The sequence below is a fragment of the Wolffia australiana genome, chromosome 13 (genome assembly GCF_029677425.1).
Source record: "Wolffia australiana isolate 7733 chromosome 13, ASM2967742v1".
NCBI lineage: Eukaryota > Viridiplantae > Streptophyta > Magnoliopsida > Alismatales > Araceae > Wolffia > Wolffia australiana.
Genome location: NC_135847.1, coordinates 12,587,661 through 12,615,121, shown reverse-complemented (window position 1 = coordinate 12,615,121; position 27,461 = coordinate 12,587,661). Strand labels below are relative to the sequence as shown.

Genomic DNA, 27,461 nt, shown 5'->3' with positions numbered 1-27,461 from the left:
TACATCCGCCATCGCCATCCGTCATCTGTCATCTGTCATCCGTCATCTGTCATCCACCATCCGCCACTGCCATCTGTCATCCCTCACTCGTCATCTGTACTCCGTCATCCGTCGTCCGACATCCGACATCCACCATCCGCCATCGCCATTCATCATCTGTCGTCTGTCATCCGTCATCTGTTATCCGCCATCCGTCATCTGTCATCCGACATCCACCATCCGCCATCGTCATTCGTCATCTGTCATCCGTCATTGCATCTGTCATCTGCCATCCGCCATCCATCATCCGTCATCTGTCATCCACCATCTGCCATTGCCATCTGTCATCCCTCACTCGTCATCTGTACTCCGTCATCTGTCATCTGCCATGCGACATCCGACATCCACCATCCGCCATCGCCATTCGTCATCTGTCGTCTATCATCCGTCATCTGTCATCCACCATCTGTCATCCGTCATCCACCATCCGCCATCGCTATCCGTCATCCCTCACTCGTCATCTGTACACCGTCATCTGTCATCCTTCATCCTTCATCCGTCATCCGTCATCCCTCACCCGTCACCCCTCATCTGTCATCCATCATCCATCATGCGTCATCCATCATCTGTCATTCTTCATCCCTCACACCTCACCCATCATCCGCCATCAGTCATCCGTCATCTGTCATCCTTCATCCCTCATCCATCACCCGTCATCCACACTCCGTCATCCGTCCACCAACCCTAACGGCCGTCTACTGATGTAGACAGGGGTAAAACGGGAAATGTATTTTCGGAAACAGAAAGAAAAATGAAATCGTCTTTCTCCCTCGCCCATCCATTCATATCTCCTCGCTTGCTCGCTCGCTGTTCTTCCTTGTTCTTCGTCGAAGAAGGGGGAGGAAACGAGAGAAAATCGAGCGATTCGTGATAAGATAGTGAAAGGAGTTCAATAGAAAGAGCATGGGATCTCCTCTGAGGCTTCTCTGCATGGGCGGTTCCTTCTGCTCCACCTCCGTTTCCTCCAACTCCTCCGCCTATCCGCAGCCGCACAATCCTCGCGTTTTCTCCCTTTTTTCTCCGAGAAGATTGAATCTGAGCCCCAGCCCCCGCCGGCAGAAGATTCAGACGGTATGATTGTTTCCTTGCCGAATGCTGTTCTTGTGTGGTTTTATTTTCTTCGTGGGTTCTCTCTTCAGTTTGAATTATTCATCTTGATTGAGTAAACATCTTCCGACAATTGGGTGATACAAGGGTAGATTTGAATGCGGCTTGTATCCCTCTGTCTGAGACTGTCTGTTGATCGAATGAAATGTAGTTCGCCGTGATTATTTCCTTTGATTCTGTCTTTTGACCTCGTGTGTCTCTCCTTGAAGTTTGGTCGATGGATGCATAATTTTTTCGTTTTAATGACTCTTTATAGTGAGAATTCGGGGCGTACTGATGGTTTACCATCAAGGCCTTTTTTTCGATATCATATGGTTGGCATCCGGTTAATAATGAGAACGAATGAAATTTAGATCATCATAATTATTACAAACCGATTCTCACCCTACATCTCGTGTATTTCTCCTTGCATTTTTTGTCACTTCCTAAATGTTTTTTTTACAGACGATTCATCATGAGGAATTCGGTTTTTTACTCCATTAATTAATTCCCATTAGGAGAAACTTGTTTTTTACTGATGATTCACTACCTGGCTTTTTTTGTCGTAGATGGTGTAGTTGGTTTGTGGTTGATATTGAGAACGTAAGAAATATCGTTCATCATAGTTCTGCCAACCGATTCTCCCCTTTTATCCAGTGTCTTACTCCTTGAATTTGCAATCTATGGTGGCCTAGTTTTTTTCGATTTAATTAATCGTCATGATTGGAAATTTGGTTCTTACTGATGATTTACTACCAGGGTCTTTTTTGTTGGTGGTGATTTAGTTGGTTTGCGGGCACGGCGGGCACGATGGAATCTGGAGGAGCGAAGTCGAGAGGGGGACGAAGATGCTAGGGTTTGATCAAGACGCTCCTGGCCAAGTTCCTACCCAAGCGCAGTCTCTTGTTGAGGGCTCTAGCACTGTGGTAGTCTCAGAGTACAAGCCAATTCCTGATCTTGAATACTTACAGGTTAAGTTATTCTATTTCTCTTTGAATAGATCTTGTGTTAGATTTCTGTCTGTAGTATAAGGCCCTAGTTTATTCGTTATTAGAAATTAATATGAGGATTATTATTACATTTTGGATTTCCAGTGCACGTTTTTGTAAGTTAATGCTACCAAATGTGGTCATAGCGTAGTTTTTTTATTTCATGTGTTCATAAAAACTAACACATTTATTGTGAATTTACGTTTATTCAGGAGCTATTAGCCATCCAGCAGCAAGGTCCGAGATCCATTGGGTTTTTTGGAACAAGAAACATGGGTTTCATGCACCAGCAGCTTATTGAGATTCTGAGTTATGCCATGATCATAACTGTAAGATCCTCAGATGTTGGTTATAATTTCATGGACCTTGATCTATATCACAGCTCGATGCAGTACTACGAAAGTACCTAAGTATTTAGTTTTCTCTTTCTTCATTCAGTCATACATTAGTAATTCTGGAGGAATGAATGAAATTTCCGCTTACTTTTCTGATTGAATTGATTGTAAATAAGTTAAGAATATCTTTTTTCTTTCAAAAAAGAACAAATTTTGATTTTAAAGGTATCAGTATTAGTTCATCATTTTCTGTTTTCGTGTTCTCTATTTTATAAAATAGTTTATTGTTTTTTATTTCAGAGAGAGTTGAAAAAACAGAAGGGAATTAGGAATCTTGAATTCATGTGAAAGGCCAGCCTTTTAGCTCACATGTCTACCTCTATATCTTCCTCAAAAACCCATACATTTTTTACTGTGGCCTTCATAAATTTTCAGAAAAATCACATTTATACCTCGGGGGCTTCTGGAACAAATGCAGCCGTTATCCGAGGAGCATTGCGGGCCGAAAAACCTGAACTTCTGACCGTGATCTTGCCACAGAGCTTGAAGAGGCAGCCGCCCGAGAGCCAAGAGCTCCTCTCAAGAGTAAGATGATCTGTCTTTGAATATATTTTTCACCGAGCATTGATTATTTTCTAGAACAAGTTAATCCGTGACGGGGATTTCATGAGAATTTAGTCAAGGTAATTGGGACATTACAGCCATTTATTAATTTGAACCGAATAGGATGTTTGACGAATAACTTCTTTAAATATTCGGCAACTCATGTTCATTTTGCTCTTCTAAGTGATATTTATTCATATTTTTATTGCTTTGTTGAGTCCCATAAATTTCTAAGATCTAACCACTCTCACTCTGGAAGCATTCTTTATGGGATTTGTACCAGAACCTCATGCTGATATGTATTTTCATTTTGTCATCAATACATTTTAAAGCAAATAAGAAAAAAAAAGTAAATAACCATCGGATTTCTTGGACTACATAAAATTAAGGGAATCAACTAATTGAAGATTCTGCTTAGTACTGCCTAAAATCGGCTATGCTTCTCTTCTGGAATCTTGGCTACATTAATTTTATCAATCTGCAGTGCTATTTTTTTCTTTTGAGGTTGCACTTTTCTGTCTTATACATGCGTTGGGAGTATAACCACCTTTTTTGCTTACCATCCAAGAATTAAGAGATTACATTAATAAAACACATGGTATTTTTTTAGGTGAAAAATATAGTGGAGAAGCCCCAAAACGACCATCTGCCGTTGATTGAAGCCAGCAGGTAATTTTATACATTAATTACTTCATGATTTCACCAATGTCGGCAACCTATTATATATCTTATGTGATTTATGATGAAACTTAGGCTGTGCAACAAGGACATCATCTCCCACGTTCAACAGGTTATCTGCTTTGCTTTCCATGACAGTAGGCTGTTGATGGAGACATGCCAGGAAGCAAAGAACCTGAGGAAGATCGTCACCCTGTTCTACCTGGACTGATCAAAGTCCCCACTCTTTCTCCCCTGAAAGTCTTTCTATTTTCGGCCAAACGAGCTCTAGTTGATGAATATCATTCATTTGATTCTTGATTGGATGCCGGAATCCATGATGTGTGTATAGTTTGGATGCCTCTTTTCTAATATCCTGATTTATCAAGAACAACTTCAAGAAGAGGTTACTTACTCGAGTGGCTGAGATACTCTTTTCCGGCCGATCGCTATCGACCTCAATCTTGTGTTAGAGTCCTGATGAGATGACCGATTCTTGAAATTGAAGGGTTATAAATACCAACTTGTAAGGACATTAGAGGGACTTTTGATGAATGATTATCATGTGGTTTCTTGGCACGGGTAGCTGTATCCGGCTCTTGTGAGGGCAAGAACTCCCGATTTGGAGGTTCTTGAGAGTTTGTTCACCTATCGCTCTCTCTTACCTCTTCCATCCCTCCTATTTTCCTCTCTATCCCTCGTCCCGTGTCTTGATTTTGTTAGATCTCCATGGGGATCATAACAGCTTGTCGCCGAATACGGCTTGCTCCCCGACTCTTCTCCCCGAAAACCGATCTCTGGTATAATGCTCCTGTCATATGCTTTGATGTTTTGTTGATGCGACCTGTAGCAGCGAGTGTGTCTTCTTGTTCTTGTTCTTGGGTCAGCAACTCGGAGCTCAGTCTGCCGCCAAATTGGTGCTACAAAATCATTGTCATTTCACCACAAAATAATCTTTTTAACATTAGTTTGTATTTGTGTTAGTATATAACAGCAGTTGTATAAGCAGTTGTATTGCGAAACATCATGAGGACTAATAGGATTTTAAATAAAGACTAGCTAGTAAAAATTGAACACGTGCTCTTATACTCATTATGAGAGTCAACGGCTAGGATTCAATATAAGTTTAAAGATTAAATCTAGATAGGAAACATTTTAAACGGTTAGGATTACATTTTAAACGATCTGGGCGACCAACAGACCAAAGCTGTCGGAGCAGCCGTGGCCAGGAGGGAGAGATCTCTCGAGGGAGATCTCAATTTATATTTTACTTCATCGTCGCATTCGTGATATGTACAAGATACATTAGAATTCTATTCACGCATGAAGTCAATCTGCCATATTTGGTAATCTTTTTCAAAATTGAATTTTCACAATATCATTGATACAAATAAGAATTGTCAGAGACCTGGTTTACAAAAACATAAATGAAGAAGTATTTCTCTGGAACCCATGAAAAATATTTCTCTGAACAAGTGTTCATTACTTTAGGAGACTGGCAAAGAAAGTGCCGGTTTATACACTCAAAGAAATTGTGATTAGCCCATAGAGTGGCAAAGTTTCATATTTTTTAGGAAAATTGGTGAAGAAAAGAAGCAGGTTATACAGAGAAATAAATGGAGATATCTGCAAGAAGCGTTGCATAATGCTGTTGCTACGGTTTTGATGGTGTTGGCGATGACGGCGGCTTCAAGTCTGGGTACTGCACCCACATAATCAATCATTTAAACTAAGAAATATAATACATCGTCATGGTTGACGGACATGGAAATTTATAGCAATATTATGATATAAGTAAAATACTGTGGCGCAGCTATCATTTCCAGGAACCCCCCATAATCACATGACTTATTTAACATATTAGAACCGAAATTCCATCATTTTAAGTTTTACCTCTGAAATATTGGCTAAAAATGGATGCAAAAAAAAATTCGACTTTTATGTCAAGAAGTTAAAGATCTGAGGATTTCTTATGTCCAAGTGAGGCAGGTATTATCTTGGAAAGACTGACTAGGAAAATGAATAAGAAAATACAGTTCCTGTCATATGATTTTTCAGAACTATAATTATTTTGGAGCGGTTCAAGCTAAATGAAAGTGAGGACTTCCTTTTTTTCCAAGTTCGGCAGGAATTACCCCGTAATCACTGGCTTGAAAATAAATGAACCAGAGGAAATCGCCAAACCTGAGATATGATAATGAAGATATAATATATGATTTCTTTTTTGATGAGGTTCATTGATTCTTGTTCCATAATTTTTCAGAAATAAAACTATCTCGGAACGATTCAACTAAAAGTGAAAAGAAACAAAATAAAATGCTTACATTGGGGTATGGTGATGAAGATCTGACCAAGGATTTCTTCCTTAATGAGTTTTCTCTCTTATCCTGAACCGGCTTTGCCTTCCCAACTTCATTCATCTCTCCAGAAATCTTCACCTGAGGATCATTTCTCCCTTCTCCACTGGAAACAACTTCTTCTGATGGACTCTTCCTGGGATAAACGCGGACTTCAGGAGGAAGAAGTCCTTGTATGGCCTGACAGTTCATCAGAAATTATCATAATTAGTCAAAGATACAAGTTTAATGATCTCAGAACAATGTAAATTAGCTAATGAAAACATTATTGAAATCATCATTTCCAACCTGCCATCCGTCCTTGCCTAGTAATCCACCTTTGATTGCATAAGCCTCTTTGAACCCGTTCTTCACCAACATTTCAGCTACCTTCAGAGACCCATCATCGAAGCTACCTTGCACGACAAAGATCACACTCAGAAACCCACCAAGATCGAATTACGGGTTCATTTCTAATGACATTTCTACAATCTGAAAGATATAAAAGATTTCTCTTACTTGTCAAGAACACAGACAATCGTGTTGGATGGATCGCGCAGTTTGTTTTGCACCTTCTTCTTGAATTCTTCTTCCTGTCCTTCTGTGAATTCGATCTGAACGGATTCTTTATTGATGCTCTTCAGATTCGGCGAGTTCAACGAATATCGGCTCTGTTCCTTCCTGATATCGATCAACTGGCAGCTCGGATCTTCTCTGAGCTTGACGAAAGCATCGACCGCGGGAACGTACTTGTACTTCTTCCCATATTCTTGAGCGAGGGGGATGACAACAAGCCATACGACCGCAACACCGGCGGCGACGAAGGGATACCGCGCGAAGAAATCATCGAGAGAAACGAGCAAGGATTCCACGCTAATCTTACTCGAGACCTGTTCGGTTTCAGCAGCGATCGAAGCGAGGGGGAAGCAAATCATGGACATCACGGAAACCGGAACGTGAGCCTTCAGAAAATTTCCGATTTCCGAGCGTATAATCAATGACTGTTCTTGAGGAAAAAAAGATCGATTCGTCGAATTGGCGACGGATTTCGGTCTTCGAAATCGATTAGATGAGAAATTGGATTGAATCCGAGATGAGAACGACCGATTTGGAGATCTCGACGCGCTGCATTGCTCTTGGCGAGGCAGAAGAGCAGAAGAAAGCTTCGAAGCCGCGAGAAGTTCCATTTGCAGTAGCAACTGTCGCGCTTCGTCTGCGAAGAGGAAGATAAGAAGGGGCCCAAAGAAAAGAGAAATAAATAAACGTACTTTGAGGTCTTTTTGTAGTTGTATGTTATTAATTGGGTTTTGATTAATTAGTTTTCTCTATAAATCCCGATCTCGATTTTTAAATCCTGTTCTTCTCCAGTGCTGGCATGGAGTTTGAAAGCTTGAGGAAGAAGTTCGTCGATGGAGGCTTCTTCGCCGGCTTGATCTTCGCCTGATTCGTTTGTGTTGCAGATTAATCGGCTTGTTCTTGTTTTGATTCTTTCGTTTTTGTTTTTCTGGCGGCGAATTTTGTTGGATTGATCTTCGTCGGCCATGCGAGGTGATATCTGCCATGAACAGAAGCAGCAGACCGAAGAACAGGAACATCCTGAAGGCTTTTGCCGAATTCGATCCTTCCGAGGCCGGCGATTCTCCTCTGATTATATGCTCTCTTTCAGTCTCCGCCTCGTCTGATGATTCCGAGACTCGGATCTACGCGGGAACTCTTACCGGCTCGATCCTCCTCCTATCGGTCCAGTATCCACCGTCGGATCGTCCTGCAGGCGTTGAGGTCGTGAGATCGACTTCCGTGGGCAGATCTGCTGTCGAGGAGATTCAAAATTTCACCGAGATTAGTAGGCTGGTCGCGCTTTCGGAGGGGTTTCTCTTCTTGCTTGACGTCCTTCTGCTTCAGTCTATTCAGAAATTGGAGGTCAGTGGAGCTACTGCTATTGCAAGGAGGCTGGTTTGTAGTGAACTAGCGAGTGCGGATCCTCTGGGACGTGTTAATTTGAAATCTGAGAGCTTTGTGAGCGGGCAAAGGTTGTTTCAGAGATTCGGAGGTGGAAATCGAGCTAATGGTTTGAGATCTAGAGCTCATGGGGAGAGAAAAAGGGAAGAAGTTCATTGTTTTCTTGCGGTTGCTGCGGGAAGGAAGCTTAAATTGTTGGAACTTAGTCTGCAGGATGGTGTATCTGTTTCCTCCAAAGAAATTCTCGGGGTTGAAGGCGTCAGAACCATTGCATGGTTGGATGATTCTGTGATTGTTGGTACTCTCGATGGATATCTTCTTTTCTCAACTGAAACAGGGCAGAGTACTCCGCTGTTTTCGCTTCCTGAGTTCTCTGGACCTCCTCAATTGAGACCCTTGTTCAAGAGTAAGGAGGCGTTGCTCTTTGTGGACAACGTGGGTGTTGTTGTTAATTCTTTTGGTCAGCCTGTTGGAGGGAGTTTGGTTTTTCAGCAGGTACCGGAATCCATCGCTGATTTCCCGCCTTACGTTTTTGCTTCTGGAGATGGTTGGGTGGATTTTTTCAGGAAGAGTACCGGTGTTTGTGTCCAATCGACTTCCTATCCAAAGAGCAATGGCAGATCTTGTCTCGTCTCCTGCGATGACATGGGGAGTGGGCAGTTTGTGGTTGTGGCAACTCCATTTAAGGTCAAGCATTTAAAAAATAAACTTGTAGTTTATCATATTATGTAAAGAATGTAGTTTTCTTAGTGTTGTACTCATTTATTGTTTATATAGGTAAAGAGTGAAGACTTAGCCAATAACCCTGATAACATGATTCGTTTCTTTCTAGAAAAGGAAAGTTCATTGAAGGTCAATCAAAAACATCTGTTAAGCACAATGTCCTAAAATGATGCAAAGATAATGTCTTTGTGGCTGACCATATCCCGGGAGTGCGTTGTGTTACATGCCCATAAGTCCAAAATTTTTAGTTCGTATTCCACTTTTTGTCCCTGCTATATGCTTCCGTGAGGTTTTCCAACGAATTTGCAAGAGAGCAAAGTCCGTGCAATTGGGATTATATTCATTTCGTAGTCATACTTTATAATCTTTCTCTGAAGAAGTTGATGGATGTGTAAGATATAAATTTATAAGGAAGATGCCGATGAATTTGCTTTTCTTGAAAATAGTAGCTAATTGACATCATGTGGTGTACAGTGATCAGAAAGTGTAAATAGATAGCGACAAATTGCAAAGAGTAAGAAGAATGATTGGACATTCGATGCTTCCTGGACAAGAGGACTGGGTCGCTGGAAGTATCTAATAAAGACTTCAATATTTTCACGCCTTTTCATTTTTATTGTTAACCGTAGGAGTAGAAGACATCAGGTGAGCTGGGTATGTTATGATTGATGAAAATGGATTGTACTTATGTCGAAGTGTGTGACCCCTGCGCATATTAATAAAATAAAACTGAGGTGTTTCTCGTCGTGAGTTTTGGTGAAAACTTAAACAACTAACGTTAAATATTGCTGTTATTTTATGCAGAAAATTTTATGAGGTCGTTTTGAATAGAGGAGATTCAAAATGACATTTAATACTGAAGGAAGTTAAACTTGTGAAAAGATTTTTCCTCATCAATACGTGGGACAACCAGCAGAGTTCATTGCTCTGAGATCTACAATTTCCCTTTTGCAGATCAAATGCTTTCAAATTATATCTGCCGAAGAACAGATCAAAGATCTTTTGAGACAGAAATATTTCAAGGAGGCTATCAGCTTGGTTGAAGAGTGTGAGTCTGAGGGTGAAATGTCGAAGGAAATGCTTTCCTTTGTACATGCTCAAGTGGGTTTCCTTTTGCTTTTTGACTTGCACTTCGAGGATGCAGTAAAACACTTCTTACTTTCGGACACAATGCAACCTTCTGAGATATTCCCATTTATTATGCAAGATCCAAATCGTTGGTCAGCATTGGTCAGTTGACAATCACCATAATGTTTGCTTATTTTATCTGATTTCTGTTTTTCTCCTCAAAATATGCGAACACTTAATGTATTGTGACCATCAAAGTTAGTTGAGGGAGTATTCTGTAAGGATATTCGAAGATCTTTGCCTCATACTTTTGGTATTTTTAATCCCCTTTTATCGCCATCCGCGTCCTTGGTCAACTACAGTGCGTAATAAGTTTACCTTTCATTCACCGGCTATCATTATCTGCATCTTTATGAAGGAAAAATGATGAACACCCTGTTTTCCTGTATATTTTGGATCTACTGTGAGATTCATTTTTTCTGGTAATTCCATGTTTGGTTCTTTAACAAGTTCTTTTAGTCGGAACTAATTTATATTGAACTGAATACACAGACGCTATGCTGCGAGCTTCTGGTGTTGATAAAAATATCTCACGTATTCATAATGCTTTCCGTCTTGTTATTCACTGCATATCTTTCGTTTGAATTTGTGGAAAGACAAGGCTATAATTTGTGCTGCAGGTCCCCAGGAATCGGTATTGGGGATTGCATCCGCCTCCAACTCTTCTTGAGAATGTGGTCGACCAGGGCTTGGCAGCCATCCATCGAGCAGTTTATCTCAGAAAAGCGGGTATAGATACAACTATAGAAGAGGATTTTCTTTTAAATCCTCCCAGTAAAGTTCATTTATTGGAATCAGCCATTGAAAATATCATCAGGTTATTATACACATTAGCTTAAGTTACGTGAGATACCTTTCTGATTCACGATCTCTCTTGATTATTCGATTGATTTGGTCGCTGTAATTTTTTCTTGCTTTCAGAAAGAGTTTCTTCAGGTTTCTTGAATTGAATGCAGATATTTCCTTATTTGCCGGAGTAAAGAGTTGAGCCCATTTGTTAGGGAGGGTGTTGATACACTTTTAATATATCTTTACCGAGCTCTGAATCGCGTTGATGATATGGAGGAACTGGCATCTTCCTCCAACAGCTGTGTTGTGGTGAGTGTTACCCAATAGTTACTCTTTTTCTGTAGTCATACCTTGATCTTTTGATAGTACTGATTGCTTGTCTTCATTTATTCGGCGTCATTACAGACTAATAGAAAGACAGTAAATGCTTTATATGGTACGATCTTGAATCCTATCAGGTTGATCTTGAACAATGTAACAACAATTGTTGCAATGATTTCTTGGTACTTTAAGAAATGATATTCAATTCCAATCGATTGAGTGATATAGCCAGAGGAGAAGTGAGAGGAAGGACGAAGTGAGAGAGAGAATTTTTGTTGATGCCATCCTGAAGCATGTCGTCCACAGATAGATGGGAGAGCAGCAGCAGGCAGAGAGAGAGATAGAGAAGAGGAAGAAATCAAGAGAGGGTAAAGAAAGAGACGAAGATGATGAGAGGAAAGACTCACGATGATTTCTTGCAGATGGGTTGATCTTGCTTCGTCGTATTTATACTGGTGCTATGTTGTTGGCCTGGGCCTCCTCGGGCTGATGGAAAGGCCTTGACATGATACCAGGGTGGCATCTAGCATAATATCGGCCCAGTATCATATCATAATACTACTAATCAGAAGCAGCTTGAATAGTATATCTTTTGATGTTTGTAATTTTCTCGGCTTCAGGAAGCATTAGAAACCTTGTTGGAGGACTCTGGGCATTCGCGAACTCTTGCACTGTTATATGCTAGTAAAGGGATGGACTCAAAGGCCCTTGTGATTTGGCGAAAATTGGCGAAGACTCATTCCTCTAGGGCAACGGATTCAGCACTTGAAGCGTCAAAGATTCTTGAGAAGTCATCTGACCAGCATCTTATCTTGAAACATCTGGGATGGGTCAGTAAGCCTTTTCCCCATATATTTTTATATTTGATTTGTTTGTTTTGCTTATGAAGGCTTTCTCTTTGTAGATCTCTGATGAAAACGCAGACCTTGCAGTTAAAATTCTATCCTCAGAAAGGAGATCTCATCAACCATCTCCCGGTTGCTCTCTTATTTATCCTGTAACTTGTCCTTGAATATGAAACGACTTAAATATTCTCAGTGCAGTTCTTTCATGCATCTATAAGACAAATGTTTAGGCTGCGCTGTCCTTGCTGACGATGACGAGAGAACAAAGACATCATCATCTTTGTCTTGTCTATACAACGATGATGACGATGAAGTCGTCATCATCATTGTGTGGAGGCATCGATGACCAAACTATGAGTTTATATTATCGTTGTCATACTGCAGGCAGACGAATGATAGGATGATGACGATGATAATGAGAGGACGAATATATTCAATATACTATTCTCTCTGTCTCATATGACTAAAGAACAATGACAATTTGCCACGTTCCTCATCATTTGTCTGGCCCAGGATGGCAGTGACCAGGACATGTCATCCTTGTTTGGATGATGATGGACATACTGTCTTCTATATGCTATCCGCAGACCATGACAATGATGATGAATTCATTATCGTTCACCAATATACAAATGGCTCTAATGAGTGCTTATTTTGTTGGTGAAAGGATTATTTACCGGCTCTGAGTATTTGCCTTGATATTGAATATTATGTGGATAACATGGGAAATGTGAGTAAATCCCGATTATAGCTATGCGTTGGAATTTATTTTCTTTGTTTCTCTTTAATCTGATTCCGTGTTAATCATGCAAAACTCAAGGAGTGGTGATTGCTTGTATCTTAGCATTTTCAGCGTTTAAAGAACATACTTAGTAATAATGCTAAATGGGTTTGATATTACCTCCTGTATACACTTTGATTACAATATTAAGACGGGAGTTGTTGTTTCGTGCTAACATAATTTCATGTCTCCTGCAGAAGAAGTTCTTGCTGCAATTGATCCAAGAAAATATGAGATTGGACAAAGGTATTGCTTCCTCTCCTAGAAAACCTTAATTTTCCTAATGTTCAATGAATAGTCTTTAATTTGACCTTCCTTCATCAAGAATACATCTCATGTTAATTCGTTTCTCCCCCTGTATCTGATATGGATTATGTTTTCTGTTGCTGTATTATTGCTAGTCATCTGCTTCGTTTAAACAAAATATTGTGTATTAAAAATTGAAATGCGCTAATGCCTTTGGAATTTTCTCTAGAAGATTCCTATTGGTCTGAGCATATTGATTCTGGCAGTAGATCAGCAAACAATGATCGTCTGGCTGGCTAATATATCCTTTGCCAGGTTTTGAGGGCAAGTTACTGAATGAAATCGTTCAGTTTATACTGTCATTTTTGCGAAATTAGAATGATATTCCTGGATTTTGTTTCATGGGGCCTATCATGGGAAATTTGAATGATGCTCATGGAGTGATTCAAGGAATCAACTTCTTCGATTAGGAATTCAAGAATTTAAGTAGATTTCATTGGAGATGCAAACGATACATGCAGAAAAGAACTGACACGATGTCAGTGTGTGATACGATGCTCTATTCCAGGGGGTATTTTTGTCACTTAAGCTCATTAGGGGCATTTTTATCATTTTGACGTCACATTCCTCTCTCCCCCTGGCTCCTGGCCTGTCGTCTCCCTCCATCCCTTTTCATCTCCCTCTACGGCAAAGCAACTGTTTGTTGCCACCCTTTTGGGATGCCCAACCCCCATCAGGGGTGTTTTAGTCTTTAGCATAGATATTGTTCCCTTTAAATTCTTGTAGCGCATATGCTAGAGTGGGGTGACAAGAAGTTGAATTGGCGGGGAGATCCTCCCGGAGGAGGTTCACTCACTGATCTGGGCCTGTTACTGATATGAAGCTTGATCTAGGCTCATATCGGAAGGGGGGTAGAGGACGAGTAGATGTAGAGAATTCCCGGGGTGGAGAGGTGAAACGGGAAGGGTAGGAGAGGAGGCCGAGCAGGGGAGGTAGGGATCGGCCGGGGACGAGTCGCCTGAAGACGCAGTGAAGCAGAGACTATCATGAGAATGGGGATGGTGGAGGGAGATGGAGCGTGGATATGGAAGAGACGAGAGGGAAGGAAAAACCAACATCCAGTCTGCCCTCCCCAGAAGGAAGGCTGGGCTATTTAAAGGAACATAAAAGGGAAACATGACGAGAATGCCCACGACGTGGCCCGGGCGACCTATCGATTACCATTTTGCTTCTACCTTCTTTCAGTCTGTCCCTCACTACTCTTCCAAGAACTTCCCCCGGGGACACCTACCCAAGCACCATCTCAGGAGCAGGAAAAACCAACATCTTGTGTGCATTTGCCCAAAGGGAAACCCCTTAACTATTTATTGCTATGTGTTAAGCCCAGTGGCCTGACCTTATCCCTCCGTGCTCATCAAAAGGACGATTGTGAGTTGGATTCCATTACAATTTTTTTTCCGTCATTATACTTTTGAACTGCAAGCTTTGAAGAATCTGCCTGCTTTGTTGTATTAGTTATGCTCTTTCTTTTCAAGAGGTGATGTTCAGGTCTCTTCCTGTTTTGTGAAATGTAATATCACCAATAGTCATTGCCTCTTATTTCGGATCTTATACAGGTATCTACAATGGTTGATTGAGGACCAAGATTGTGATGACCCTCATCTTCACACCCTCTATGCCCTCTCTCTTGCAAAGTCGGTGGTGGGGATCGATGAAATTGGCGGGAAAATTCTAACTCCAGGATTGAGTCGAAATAGTGTTGAAGATGCTGGAGTGGAGGCCTTAAGAGAAAGGCTGCAACTTTTTTTACACGGGTCAGACTTGTATGATGCGGAGCAGGTCCTCTTTGTGATTGAAGGATCAGAGCTATGGTTAGAAAAGGTTAGTCAATCATATTTCTTGACTTCTTTGAGTAGGGTTTAGGCAGATGAAAAAATCTCTTACCCATTTGCTTTGTTTCTGGAATTCAAAATCTTTTGGCGCATGTCAACTTCCTCATGTCCTGGCTGGGCCCCTTTTGCTGTGTTTTTCTCTTTAATTTTAAATGAGAATCTTTTGAATTTATGGAATGGTGATTATTTAGGATGCGAACAAGGTCCTTTAATTCTTCCTTTTGCCAAATAGCAGTACTCTGTTTTTTGGAAACAACTTCTGCAGCCTTCCCATTTCGGGAAGAAACAAAAACTGCTATTCTCTCCTTTCAAGTTGAGTAATAGGCCGCTCACTAAGAAAAATCCTGAATTTTGGGAAAAGATTGACTATAAAGGCCTGTCAGTGAATGCATTTTTTGTTGAAAATGGATGAAAATTTCATGATCGTCTTTTATTACTGGAGTTGTTTCAAGCACATAATTGCTCCAAATGACAGGCGATCCTCTACAGGAAGCTGGGGCATGAAAACCTGGTTCTGCAAATTTTGGCCCTGTGAGTTTTCTCATCTTCCAAGCCAACGAGTTCTCAGTCCATATTACATGATAAAACTGCAAAAATATTGGGAAAGAGATGAGATTGATTAGGATCGACATGCCAAGAGGTTTGTCTCATTATTTGTGGATTTTTCGGGACTAATCAGTGATTCATCAAACAGAAACAGAGCTGTAATACACGACCAAAAATTTATCGAGCAGTGGACATTAGATAATCATTACTTATGCTTGTAATCTCATGAAAGTTTGCTACTTAGTCATCTCTCGTGTTTATTTTCTCCGTTTGTCAACAAAATCTCCTGGCCAATGAGTCGGCAGTGTATCCTCTGTTTGTTGACTCTTTTATATGCTTATGGTTGACTTATTATCGGTTCCTCGTCAGGAAGCTAGAGGACAGCGAAGCTGCAGAACAATATTGCGTGGAGATTGGTAGGCCTGACGCGTTCATGCAGTGAGTTTTCCTTTACTCGTCTTTCTCTCCAACCCATGACTCTGAGATGAACAAGCTGAATCTGTTTATTTTGTTTCCTCTACCTCTGCCAGGCTCCTTAAGCTATACTTGGATCCTCAGAACGGAAAGGAACCCATGTTCAAGGCCGCAGTCCGCCTCCTCCACAAGCATGGAGAATCTTTAGATCCGCTGCAGGTCCTAGAGGTAAGGGCTTTCGTGAAATTTGCATTTTATCTCATTACTCCAATTAAAGAGTAGAAACCCTTTGTTGTAAAATTTTAGTTTATAAGCTGTAACGTCTTCCATGGGCTCGAAGCCGCTCTCCTACTTTCGCTCTTCCAGGGGGTGTACAAATGAACCAAAGAGGCATCAGGCCTTATTGTCCTCTTGCATGACGATTCCCCATCGTCCTCTCATCTGAGAGGATTGCATTGAGAGAGAGAAAATTAAATCATATACTTTACTTGGGTATCCATAGTCTGATACGAACCTGGATCTAGGCTCGTATCAGAAGGGGGGGTAGACGGGCGAGGCGAGGTAGAAGTTCCCTGGGAAGAGTGGAGAACAGGAATGGTCGGGGGAAGGCCGAGCTGAGGGGGTAGGGATCGACCGGGGACGAGCCGTCTGGAGATGCAGTGAAGCAGAGATGATCACGAGGACGGCGATCGTGGACGGAGACGGAGGGTGGATAGAGAAGAGACGAGAGGGAAAGGGAAACCAACTATCACTTAAACTCCAAACATTCAGTCTAGATATTGCAATGGCAGGCAGGTCAATTCTTCTAGTTTACATTACATTAGTAGAATGAATGGGTGGCATAGGGGAAGAAGCACTACACTTAGAAATCAACAACGCGAAAACTTTGTTATAAATGACCCCTTTTACTTACTTATCGGTATCGGGACTAATCAAAAAAATGGTTGGGACAACAAACATCCATCTCGTTTGTATTTTGGATACCCATATAATCATCGAAGATCGTTGAAGTGACTAATTCCTGAAAATGGGGCGTTAGGGACAAAGAAATAGTTGGAGTTACCTTTTCTATCTAACTAACACTTATGATTGTTGTTAATAAAAAAACCTCTTGCAGGAAGGATGGCTAGAGATTTCTTGTAAAAATACCAGTCCTGCCCTCCTCAAAAGAGGGTTGCGCTATTAAAAGGAAACATAGCAACATGATGATAATGCCCCCAACGCATCTGGGGAAACTTATCAATAAGGAAACATAGCAACATGACGACAATGCCCCCAATGCATCTAGGGAAACCTATCATAGTTCATCGTCCTCGTCATTCATCTGCGGCAAGGATGATGATGATGATGATGATGATGACGACGACGACGACGACTTGTTATCATCCTGGATGCGAAACCCTTGCCTGCTGTGTAATTGTTTTTGAATTAAGTGGGATAGAAAAGTTACGATGCTATTGATTTCTGCGGCAGAGGCTTTCTCCTGATATGCCCTTGCACCTTGCCTCCGAGACCATAAAGAGAATGCTGAGAGCTCGGGTCCACCACCATCGCCAAGGCCAGGTATATACTTGAAGTATTTTAAATGGCACGTCTCGGTTGCTCGGATTTTCCTTTTTTTTTCTGACCTAATATGGTGGATTCAATTGCAGATAGTGTCGAAGCTGTGCCATGCCGTGAAAGTGGAGGCAGAGCTGGCGAGATTAGAAGAGATGTCCAGGCATGTGCAGATCAGTGATGAAAGTATCTGCAATTCTTGTCGCACCCGCCTTGGTACAAAGCTCTTTGCGATATATCCTGATGATTCTGTCGTATGTTACAAGGTATTCTTCGTCTTCGTCTTCTTCTTCTTCGTCATTTTTGTCTGTTATCGTCTTCTTCCTCTCTCTCTCTGATTCTAAATGTATCACCTTTTTTTGTGGGTTTATATAAACACTTGTAAATTCATATGAGCTTTGCAGTGCTAATTGCGATCAACTTGTTCTTGCAGTGCTATCGGAAGCTTGGGGAATCAACCTCAGCAACGGGCCGAGACTTCAGGGAGGACAGAATATTCAAGCCAGGCTGGCTTGTCAATAGGCGTTGATGAGAGAAAAAAAGGGCCGACAAAGCATTGGGTTATTTATTCAAGTTCCAGATGAGAGATTCATCTCAAGAACACGTTTTTCCGACATCATCAACCCAAGATAAAAGCACTGGTGAGTGAGTTAAACTTGTGTTAGGGCTAACCTGTGACGTTTCAATAATTTTCTTTTCATGTATAGTGTACCCAACTTTCATTTACGTTCTTCCAATCGTAGGCTGTTATTTCTGAACTCGGCAACTGCGCTTATACATTATTGAGTTATTTATTTTATATATATTAGGTCACATTATGTGCTGCATATATTTTTATACTTATCAATCTGAATGTCCAGTCTGAAAGTAACGAGGATTCGATGACATACTGATAATCTCCAAAATTAGGGTTTTAATTCGTCGTTGGTATTTTTAAGATTAAGCAATAAAAATATAAATCTGTACTCGCTAAGTAAATTCAGAGTGATTAGTGAGATGAGATACATATAAAATATAAAGTTGAGTGACAATTAAATGTGAAGTGAGATAATGATAATTAGTACTATAATTAAGATGATGATAGTAGATAGTAAATAGTAATCATTAAGATTTGAGAAGATCGAGTGTGGGTGAGGATGGAGTGATGATAATGAGAATGCACTGGAGTGAGGTAAAGAGTGAGTCTTATAAGGTGAAGGACGAAATAAGATAATGACGAGACTGTGATGTGAAGGTGGGAAGATGTGATTAGATTTAAATCAATCTAAGCAAACGATGATGTCAAGAAGGAACAGTGTAAGACGAGGATATTTATTGTATATCCTTACATTTTGTCAGGTTCATAGGGATTTGCGAGTGTTGGTAAGCTCCCCCTCTTCCATGTTGCCTCTTCACACACACCCAGGACACCATGAACAAGATTGATGGACTTCAAAAACTCAATATCATTCAATCAGCCCACATGAGTAGAAAGAATTTAAGGATGATTTTGATAATGATCTACACCTCTATTTATAGATTGGAGGGGATAGATGGAAAGAAGGGATGAAGATGAAGTGTCTCTCGAAATTTTAGCTCGATTGGCCTTCTAATCCTCAGATATCAAGCTTTGAAGCTAGACCAATCCTAGTCGTCCATTATTTCTCTCTCCTCATAATCGATGTTGTCGCTTCCTTGTTTTCAATTAGCGGGTGAAAATTTCCAATCATCAATCAGTTAATGATTGGCGTGATTGTTTGGTCTTCTATGATTGTGTGCTCCACGAGTGCCATGTGTACTTGTACTAAAGAAAAATACAAAAAGGACTTCAAATATCATTATTGAATTCTAGTGATGTAGCGGCACATCACTCTTTTCCTTTTTTTTCATCCTTTCCTAGTGAATAACACCTTGACAAGGGGGAATATTCCCTAATGATTGTCTGATGAGGCACGTGTTTCCGTATGTCAGGTTAGCATCTATCTCTTTTCTCAAATCAATTGTAGTGGTACATGTGCGTGACACATATACTGACATAATTTTTTACTTTTCCCTCTGCTTTTTTATTATCTTTCTTCTCAGCATATGAATCGTATTTATTGTAATTTAAATCCCTCTTTTCTTCTATTGGTCCACATTTTCCCTAATGAATAAAAAAAATCTCCGTCGTTAATGTTTGGTGCGTTATGCCATCAAAATTCGTGATGCAATAATTACACTTTTTCGCAATGATTAGGGGTAATCATTACAAATGCATTTGATGGTGGCCATTTGATTGAATCGATTGGCGATATGTATCAGGGCACATTTTCAATGTGAAAATACAGTAATAAATTATTATAAATAAATACTAACTTAGAAAAATATAATAAATATATATATATATATCAACTTAGAAAATATATGTATTCGGAATCACGAAATTAATTTCATTAAGGGTATGATGTTGTAAAACTCCTTAAAAATACCACTAAATCCAGAAAATTCAGAATACCACTTCAAAAATTGATTTAATTGTTTAAACCTTGATAACACCCATTTATAATTATTTTAATGCATAAAAAATATCAATTTCACATTAATAACCCAATAATTTGTGTGTTATCACATAAAAAATATGAAGTGTAGATAAAATTTATTGCTTTCTAGAAAAAGGATAAACGTTATTGCACTGTTTTCCAAATATTTTGCTCAAAATTTATATGTAATTTTTTCTCTCTTCAGTCATTAGTTTCCCCTCCCCCCCTGCCACATTATGTCTCTTTTAGTACCTAATTTCCCATCAATGGCAAAGTACATCCTTCAGCTTGTCTTGTCACCATTACTAGATAGTCTTTTGGCATAGAGTTCTAAAATGGAATTTCTTTTATATGCATGTCATCCATCTAAATGTAGTAATAATTTTATCTTTTAGATATACTTTACATTTTTCATCATGTAATGTTCTTTAGGTCATAAACTGCCATATTATTCATAAGTTTGTTCTCTGGTGTGTTTAAGTTCAAAATCCAACATCCTAATGCATTTGCACCTTTAGAGATGTTTATATTGAACTTATTAATTCTTTTCTATTATAATAAATTGAGAATGTGCAATGTTTTCTATAAAAATTGGAATACCGATTTCTCTAGTAAATATCTCACTGCATTGATATTTATATCTTTACAGAATAATAAGCATCTCATTTTAGAAATAGAGCTGCAGTATTTCCTTGCCATCTCATTTATTTTATTGATATCATCAATTGATTTTTTACTGCAGAAATTTTCTGTAGAATCCTTTAATTTATTGAGATATCAAGAAAACACAAAGAAAATGCTTAATGAAATTTAAAATATGGATATTAGAAAGTACATACGGGATACATAAGACCTCATATGCGGGGATATATTGGTTATTTTTTATACCATGCAAGGGATGACTGGCATAATCATATGGGGCAGAGGAGGTGAGGATATATGGATCTAACAAACATGTGTATTATTATGATTGTTGTTTAGATCTAAATATCTACTGATATAAAATACATGGTATAGGATCAAAGCATCTATATCCCTATTCTAGGAGGGTATCCCACTATAACGCATCCAACCTCGGAGTCAAATTTTCCTCTTAATTGTGTGCATGAATGTATACCACACATCTGAACAGTCAGCTTCAATCTCATCTTCAATATTACATGTTTGCATGCCTCTGATTGCATTACCTCTAAACTTTGATATGATAGAACCCTTGGAGGAACTCCGTTTGCTGAATTAACTGAGATAGAACTACTTCACCCACAAATACTTGCGAATATTATTTAATATCACAGCACGGGTGAAGTTCAGTTATTACTAGACATGGTCGTACTATTCTTTTTGTGTGAATTTGTGCGAAGTGTTCATTCTGTTCGGTTTTCCAAACAGAACAAAAAAAATTAGAACAGAACATCACACAGACCCGTGTGCGGTTCTTTTGTTCGCTTTGTGCGAATTTTGTTGTAGTTTTGTGCGAATGTGCAAATTTGTGCGAATGTGCAAATTTTTTTCGTTTTTGAAAAAAAAAAACAGAACAAAGAACAAGGCCCTGTGACGTTCTTTTGTGCGAATTTTTTTTTGTTTAAAACGAACAGAACAGAACAACCATGTCTAGTTCTTACAAACCGTACATCAGATAATTTTTGAATGATACATCTGAGAAAGTACATGATTCAAAAATATCATAAAAATGAACTATCATTCACCTTATATCATAAACTTCAAGTAATATTAAAAAATAAAATAATAATGGTGAGTGTTAATCTGAATTTGTGATTTATATAATGTTGAATTTATGTAATTTAATCGATATTAAATTTGAGGAATTTTCCATTGGATGGGAATCCATTTAACCAACTAGAACACATTTATGTGAAAATGGGGGGGAATGGATGATTTAAACTGAATATTTTTATTACTATAAATATTGATGGTTCCTTTAAAGATTTGTTTCGATTAATTCTTTGCTATGATTAAGTGAAATTGTGAGACTGGACACACACTCAATCCTACTAAACCAATAAAACCTAGGAAAAATACCACTGCACAAAGGATGACCAAGTGTGACAATATCTCTATGAATTGATTAAATATTTTCTAACTACGATACAATATAGACTTTCTTGTCAGCAGAAATATAAAAATTAAGGATGTATTAGGTGACCCCAAAACCTGACTTTGATACTACATGGAGAATAACAGATGGATGTTAGGAGAATGTGTAACTGTACTCTTTTAAACAATTTAAACCTTTTTATGTGTTAGTATCTCCCAATTAACATTGTAACTTTGTCGTCTATGAGTACTATTAGATGTGTACCATGTAACACCAGGTTTCGAAGAGTTTTTTGACTAGTTATGTGTATGGGTCAAGATACTAAGAAGAGGAAGAAACCTCTATTTTATGTATGTGCTAAGAAAAAGTTTGGCCTGGTATTAAAATATATTGTGTCAAATTAGTCTTAGTTCAGATATAGCAAGAAGTACATGAAGGTGATTGAGCTGTCCAGATGGGATAGTCCGCTCTCAGTATAAGAGTAAATTCACTCTAAGAAGAAGATGCATTAAATCTCCATTCAGGGTTGTCGAGACATTAGAGAAGATGTTCTCCAATGATATATGTTTTGAATCAGTAATAACTGAAATGACATATTCGGGTTTGGCAGTTAATCATGTCCTAAATCATTTGAGAGTTCCACCTGGAGAAATGATTAGATAACAGTAATTGATGATGATAAAGGTTCCATGAGAGAATTTATTTACTATATATCTTCTGGAGCAAGACGTGTAGTTTGGTAGCCCATGGGCCGGAAACTTTATACACATTCTGATATAGCTAAGTAATGACTTTAGAGAATTAAATGTGATTGGACCACTAATTTTATTAACTATAATGATTCCTGGGATAACATATATGCACATTTGTGGAATTACTTAGGGATTTTGTGTAAAGTTCCAAAATAAGTATGAATAGAGGGGGTGCCCATTTTATGTGCCCATGCCAGCCAAATCTTGGCAAACCCCTTTGTCTTCTTCCCCTCTCAATACCACTCCCTTTGAGTGAGACCTGATGGTGGGAAGATCAACTAGATCTTCAAGGAGGGTTAAAGAAGTTCAAGATGAGGTCCATGGTTCCAACAATCATGTATTTATACCTAGAAGTCGTGAACTTGAATGACTTTGGGTGCAAAGTGAGAGTGGAATCAATTCCGCACAAGGTAATTTGATCATCTAAGGTTTCCTAGATCAGTTCTGAATTGATTTTTTTATTTTCACGGCATAAAATCATGTTTTTAATAGTGAATCAAATCACTAGAACCTAACAAATACTTCCAAAGTGTCCTCTAATACATATTCATGAATATTATCATTGTAAATACATAATAATTGATAAATAATTTGAATGCCAAAGAAATTGTATTAATGCCAATTATTAGAAAGGAGGGAATCCCTATGCTTAACCAAATGTTCTAAAGGTTCTAATAAATTTTATTAAAGTGCATGGTTCTGACAGTGAATCTAAAACATATTTTTCGTTTTAAAAACTCTAGATATTCATTAGATACGTACAATTAAATTTTAGATGAATTGAATGAGGTATTTAACCTAAAATCAAATGTTTAATAATTTTATTAAATAACTTATTATGAAATACTTATCACTCATCTTGCTTACGACAACAATTACTATCTGTCTCCGCTATTTCCATCAAGATCTGGGTTATAAGTCCAAATGAAAAGAAACAGAAACCTTTTCTGCTAAAAAAATAGACAATCATTGTGAGGAAAATGATTCAAGTTATCTAAAAGGACCCTAAAAAGTAGCTATAATTTGATTTCTTATTGTTGATACGCATGTAAATTTATGGCTGAAACCAGTTTTTCCATTTAGTATTGTTGATGGCGCAGTTCATACATTAAATGTGAGCATTATATCTGTGGACCTAATGTATCATTTTAGGGTTTGATAGATGCCTTACCTTTGTTGAGTATATGTGATAACACACATAATAGGGGGTTAATATGATCCCACTTGCATGTTTACTTGCATTAAAATGATTATACTTATGTGTTTTATCAAGCCTAAAATGATTAAAATGATTTTTTTTGAATGATTTTTTGAATTTTTGGATTTTTGTTATTTTTATGGACTTTTTTGACATCATATTGAGTTGGAATATAATTATTTTACCAATTTTTGTACATCTAATTCTGAATGATATTATTTTCAGGAATTTTCTGACATTTTAAATCTTTTTTTATGAATTTTCTGTCATGTGATTTTTCAAATGGTGAACAAGTGTCATGCAGCTAATCATTACAAAATTATTCCATCAAGGCATCATAAATCATGATGCCATAATGGCCAATCATTGCTTGACATGCCTTTATTTTTTTGTAATGACGTAGACCAAAATAAAATGGAGTGACTCAATTTGCAATAAATGTGCGTACAAAGAAAAAATAAAAAAGTATCAGTTGTCACGACACTTTTAATGATTTTAAAGTTGGGTTGAAAATGAGAAAAGTGTAACACCATAATTGGATAAATGGAAACATGCATGCTGCCATAGTGCATAGAGACAAGCCACCACTCCACGTGTATTAAACATTGTTTCATTGTTTCAACGTTATTATTTTGACACTATTTGACCATACCGGGTAACATGTGACATGACACACGATGATGTATAATCACATCCTGTGTTCAATGAGTGCTTAAGTTTGCCTTTTAATTTTCAGGGATATAAGAAAAAAACAGAGTCAATATTTGAGAGTATATGGAAAATTTGCTGCCAATGATTGGCCACATTATGGAATGGCTAATGAATAAAACCTTAGATGAGATGCAACGATAGTGAAGGCGAAGAGGAGAAACAAAATTCTCAATTAAATCAATGACCAGGCTTCATCTAACTTCCAAACTTAAAATATGACGATCCATAAAGTTGATCAAGCTGAAATTTTAAAGGCTGATGGAACTTCTTCTTTATAATATGTTTATATAATTGGGTATAAAAGAAGAGGCTCCCATCTTTGTAAAAATATTTTAACTCGCCTCCTACCTTGGTTGCCTGATTGAAAGAGAGGTAGGTTTTGGAGATCCATCACATGTTCCTTGCTATCTTGAGTGCTTGGAGAGAGACAACACAGAAGAGGGGATGCTTTCTGCATCAGAAAAATATTGTGGTATTGGCAGAAGGAAAAGACGTAGGGTAAGTTATGTTACCTTACATTGTCTTCTCTCCATGACATTTATTAGGTAGATCTAATTCCTTCTTCATAGTTCATTTTACCATCATCATCAACTCTCATTCCACCATCTTGTTCTTGCATTGTATTATCATCTCCACTCACTAGCAAACTCTGATTTAGGAATTTCTTCATTTCCACCTCTTTACTCTTCTATTTTTTCTAGCTCCATTCACATCCTACTTTCTACTACTAGTATTATTATTCATCTTCTTCTTATTAAATTGAGATTTTCATTTCTTCACCTCGCCATTTCTATCACCTCACTATCCACTATTTTATGCATATCACCTCTTGTCTCTATTTAATCACCATTTAAAGAGCATTAAATCACTAATCACAGTTACCTATGGATACAACCTGTACTCATTGATGGAAATATTTGTGTCCAGCAAGCTAATCACACATTTCATATCTCGTTCCATGTTCATTAATAGAACATATTCATTATAGTGCACGTGTAATGCTTATAATGAAGTCCATGAATACATGATCAGACTTAATGAATTATGATGAGAAGGTAATACGGAGATCACTAGCCTTTAAGCATGTCTTCTAAATATTCTTATTCGAAATACCTGAGAAGAGTTCTAAATATGCTTATAATGTGTTCTAAATACCTGAGAAGGACATCAAAGTAATTGGATAGAACAACACTATCTAGGCTCACTCATATGATGAGTATGGTCCGTCCCATAGCCATTAGTGTGGAGGCACTAGGGATAGATAGTGGGTGATCATTAGTGGAAAGAGTTTGCTGAATTCGTCCACATGAATCCTTGAATGGCAATATACCAAACTATCAATATTGTTGATCCATATCACAGTCCTGTGAGTGATCCTTAGACCTGAGACACCAAAGACATCTTGTGGGCAAAGATTTGTACTTTGATTATGACGTATTTCTAATCGTGGGATTCTAAATAGTCTTAGTTTGGGTGCATCAAGATGTTCATGAAGATGATTGAGTTGTCGAGATGGGATCATCCACTCTCAGTATAAGAGATGATAACTCAAAGACGACGATGTGATGAAGTCCTTGGCCAAGACAACAAAAAATCTGAGAAGAGTTCTTTGATGATTTCCGAAAGCATCAATACTAACTCGGATAACTGATTGGGTTTGACAGTTGGCCATACCCTAAGCCATCCTAGGAGCATCATGTGGATGAGGGACTATACGTACATGGTAACAGATGATGAACAGGTTCTATGAGTGAGTCGATACACACTCCTTTGTATCTTTTAGAGCACGAGGTGTAGCTTGGGATCCCACGTGTTGGCAACTCAACCTATTGATTGAGTTAATCGATCCGACGTTAATTAATCTATATGTTGATAGAGTTAATTAATTTGTAAGGGTAATAAAGGTTATTAGGCCACTGGTGTCGTTAACTAGACTAATACATGGGCCTATAGGGTCACACGCAAATGGGTTTTTCGACGTCAAATGATATACTTAAGTTTTGGGGGTTTTTATGAAAAATATCCACTTAGTATAAATAGGGTAAGGCCCTGAACGAAATTCACTGGGGCCAAAGTTTTTATGGAGCCTTACTCTTCTTCTCCCTTCTCTGCACACCTCTTCTCCATTCCCGATGCGATTGGGACAACATACCAACAATGACAGAGGTTGAACAGAGCTACTAAATGTGAAGGAGGATATTCGATATGCTGAAGACCGCGTGGATACTTCGAGAGGCGCACACATGAGAAGCTCCATGTGACTCATTCGAGGATTAAAGGAATCACGGATGTGATCCGTGCTGAGGTTATTCATGTCATGATTTTAATGATGTCGTTGCCATACCATTTTAAGTCGTCCATTGCGTATCATTTTGAGTTGTTCATCAAAGTCAGGGCCTCTAGGACCCAACACTCATCAATTGCAAGATTTACTTACGTTAGTATCATTTTTTTATAAATTTATTGATTAAACTCAAAAGAAACATGACAATATTGCCCTAATTTTGAATTAATCAATTGGTGTCATTGCCGGGAACAATAGTCATCCAGGATTTTATTTATTTTTATTCAGTGATTTTATTTTTATTACACTAATATCTTCTGAGAGTGAATTCAATCATCCAAGAATGACGAAATCTTCAAAGTCATGTAGAAAAATTATTTGATTACACCTTTGATAGTCCGTCGTTGTGTTAAGAATGGACATAACTTTTTCTAATTGTATTTTTTATTGTAAAAAGAATTCATTTTTTATTAAAGGAATTATGAATATTATGATGATGAATATGATGGAAATTTTTATCATTATCATTATGGTTTTCAGTCATCTTGTTGAAATTTTATAGATTTCCCTAATCATGTTTTCCAAAAGTATGATGCTTCTTATGCTCATCATTTTCAATATTCTCATAATCGAAATGTTTAACCTTCATATTTTAAAATGAATAAATACCCCGAAAGAAAAATAAATAATTATTCATTGATCGAAAGTAGAATTTG

General features: G+C 38.3%; 3 protein-coding genes across 5 annotated transcripts; 2 read left to right on the top strand and 1 right to left on the bottom strand.

Moving 5' to 3' along the window:
- The first annotated feature begins 812 nt into the window (after positions 1–812).
- On the top strand, positions 813–4,035 carry LOC144711107 (uncharacterized). Its single transcript, XM_078585032.1, has 6 exons — positions 813–1,110; positions 1,911–2,096; positions 2,327–2,443; positions 2,885–3,034; positions 3,663–3,721; positions 3,806–4,035. Exons 1-6 carry the CDS (start codon positions 943–945, stop codon positions 3,939–3,941), a joined length of 816 nt encoding a protein of 271 aa, XP_078441158.1. The 5' UTR covers positions 813–942; the 3' UTR covers positions 3,942–4,035.
- A 1,026-nt stretch (positions 4,036–5,061) lies between these two features.
- On the bottom strand, positions 5,062–7,273 carry LOC144711106 (Rhodanese/Cell cycle control phosphatase superfamily protein). 2 transcript variants are annotated; one of them, XM_078585031.1, is made up of 5 exons: positions 6,565–7,273; positions 6,355–6,457; positions 6,034–6,246; positions 5,845–5,893; positions 5,062–5,411 (listed from the first exon to the last, which is right to left on the bottom strand). In XM_078585031.1, the coding sequence occupies exons 1-4, from the start codon at positions 7,230–7,232 to the stop codon at positions 5,852–5,854; spliced, it is 1,026 nt and encodes a 341-aa protein (XP_078441157.1). In that variant the 5' UTR covers positions 7,233–7,273; the 3' UTR covers positions 5,062–5,411; positions 5,845–5,851. The 2 variants fall into 2 exon arrangements, with proteins under 2 accessions (XP_078441157.1, XP_078441155.1); XM_078585029.1 differs by lacking the exon at positions 5,845–5,893 and having other exon boundaries at positions 6,565–7,268.
- A 125-nt stretch (positions 7,274–7,398) lies between these two features.
- On the top strand, positions 7,399–18,059 carry LOC144711105 (Vacuolar sorting protein 39). 2 transcript variants are annotated; one of them, XM_078585028.1, is made up of 14 exons: positions 7,400–8,691; positions 9,682–9,957; positions 10,476–10,672; positions 10,812–10,953; positions 11,586–11,795; positions 11,870–11,942; positions 12,789–12,837; positions 14,454–14,718; positions 15,205–15,260; positions 15,645–15,713; positions 15,806–15,917; positions 17,163–17,252; positions 17,342–17,512; positions 17,680–18,059. In XM_078585028.1, the coding sequence occupies exons 1-14, from the start codon at positions 7,606–7,608 to the stop codon at positions 17,773–17,775; spliced, it is 2,892 nt and encodes a 963-aa protein (XP_078441154.1). In that variant the 5' UTR covers positions 7,400–7,605; the 3' UTR covers positions 17,776–18,059. The 2 variants fall into 2 exon arrangements, 1 of the variants encoding a protein (XP_078441154.1); XR_013583466.1 differs by lacking the exons at positions 15,205–15,260; positions 17,342–17,512; positions 17,680–18,059 and having other exon boundaries at positions 7,399–8,691; positions 17,163–17,191.
- Positions 18,060–27,461: the final 9,402 nt, after the last annotated feature.

Excerpts from the sequence above, each read along its gene's own strand:
- LOC144711107 (XM_078585032.1), top strand. The coding sequence starts at position 943 with ATGGGATCTCCTCTGAGGCTTCTCTGCATGGGCGGTTCCTTCTGCTCC. Across the intron at positions 2,097-2,326 it reads CTGATCTTGAATACTTACAG|GAGCTATTAGCCATCCAGCA; the intron begins GTTAAGTTATTC and ends ACGTTTATTCAG. Across the intron at positions 3,722-3,805 it reads CCGTTGATTGAAGCCAGCAG|GCTGTGCAACAAGGACATCA; the intron begins GTAATTTTATAC and ends GATGAAACTTAG.
- LOC144711106 (XM_078585029.1), bottom strand. The coding sequence starts at position 7,232 with ATGGAACTTCTCGCGGCTTCGAAGCTTTCTTCTGCTCTTCTGCCTCGC. Across the intron at positions 6,247-6,354 it reads TAGGCAAGGACGGATGGCAG|GCCATACAAGGACTTCTTCC; the intron begins GTTGGAAATGAT and ends ATGAACTGTCAG. Across the intron at positions 5,412-6,033 it reads CTTCATCACCATACCCCAAT|TACCCAGACTTGAAGCCGCC; the intron begins GTAAGCATTTTA and ends ATGTGGGTGCAG.
- LOC144711105 (XM_078585028.1), top strand. The coding sequence starts at position 7,606 with ATGAACAGAAGCAGCAGACCGAAGAACAGGAACATCCTGAAGGCTTTT. Across the intron at positions 10,673-10,811 it reads GCCATTGAAAATATCATCAG|ATATTTCCTTATTTGCCGGA; the intron begins GTTATTATACAC and ends AATTGAATGCAG. Across the intron at positions 11,796-11,869 it reads TCTTGAAACATCTGGGATGG|ATCTCTGATGAAAACGCAGA; the intron begins GTCAGTAAGCCT and ends TTCTCTTTGTAG.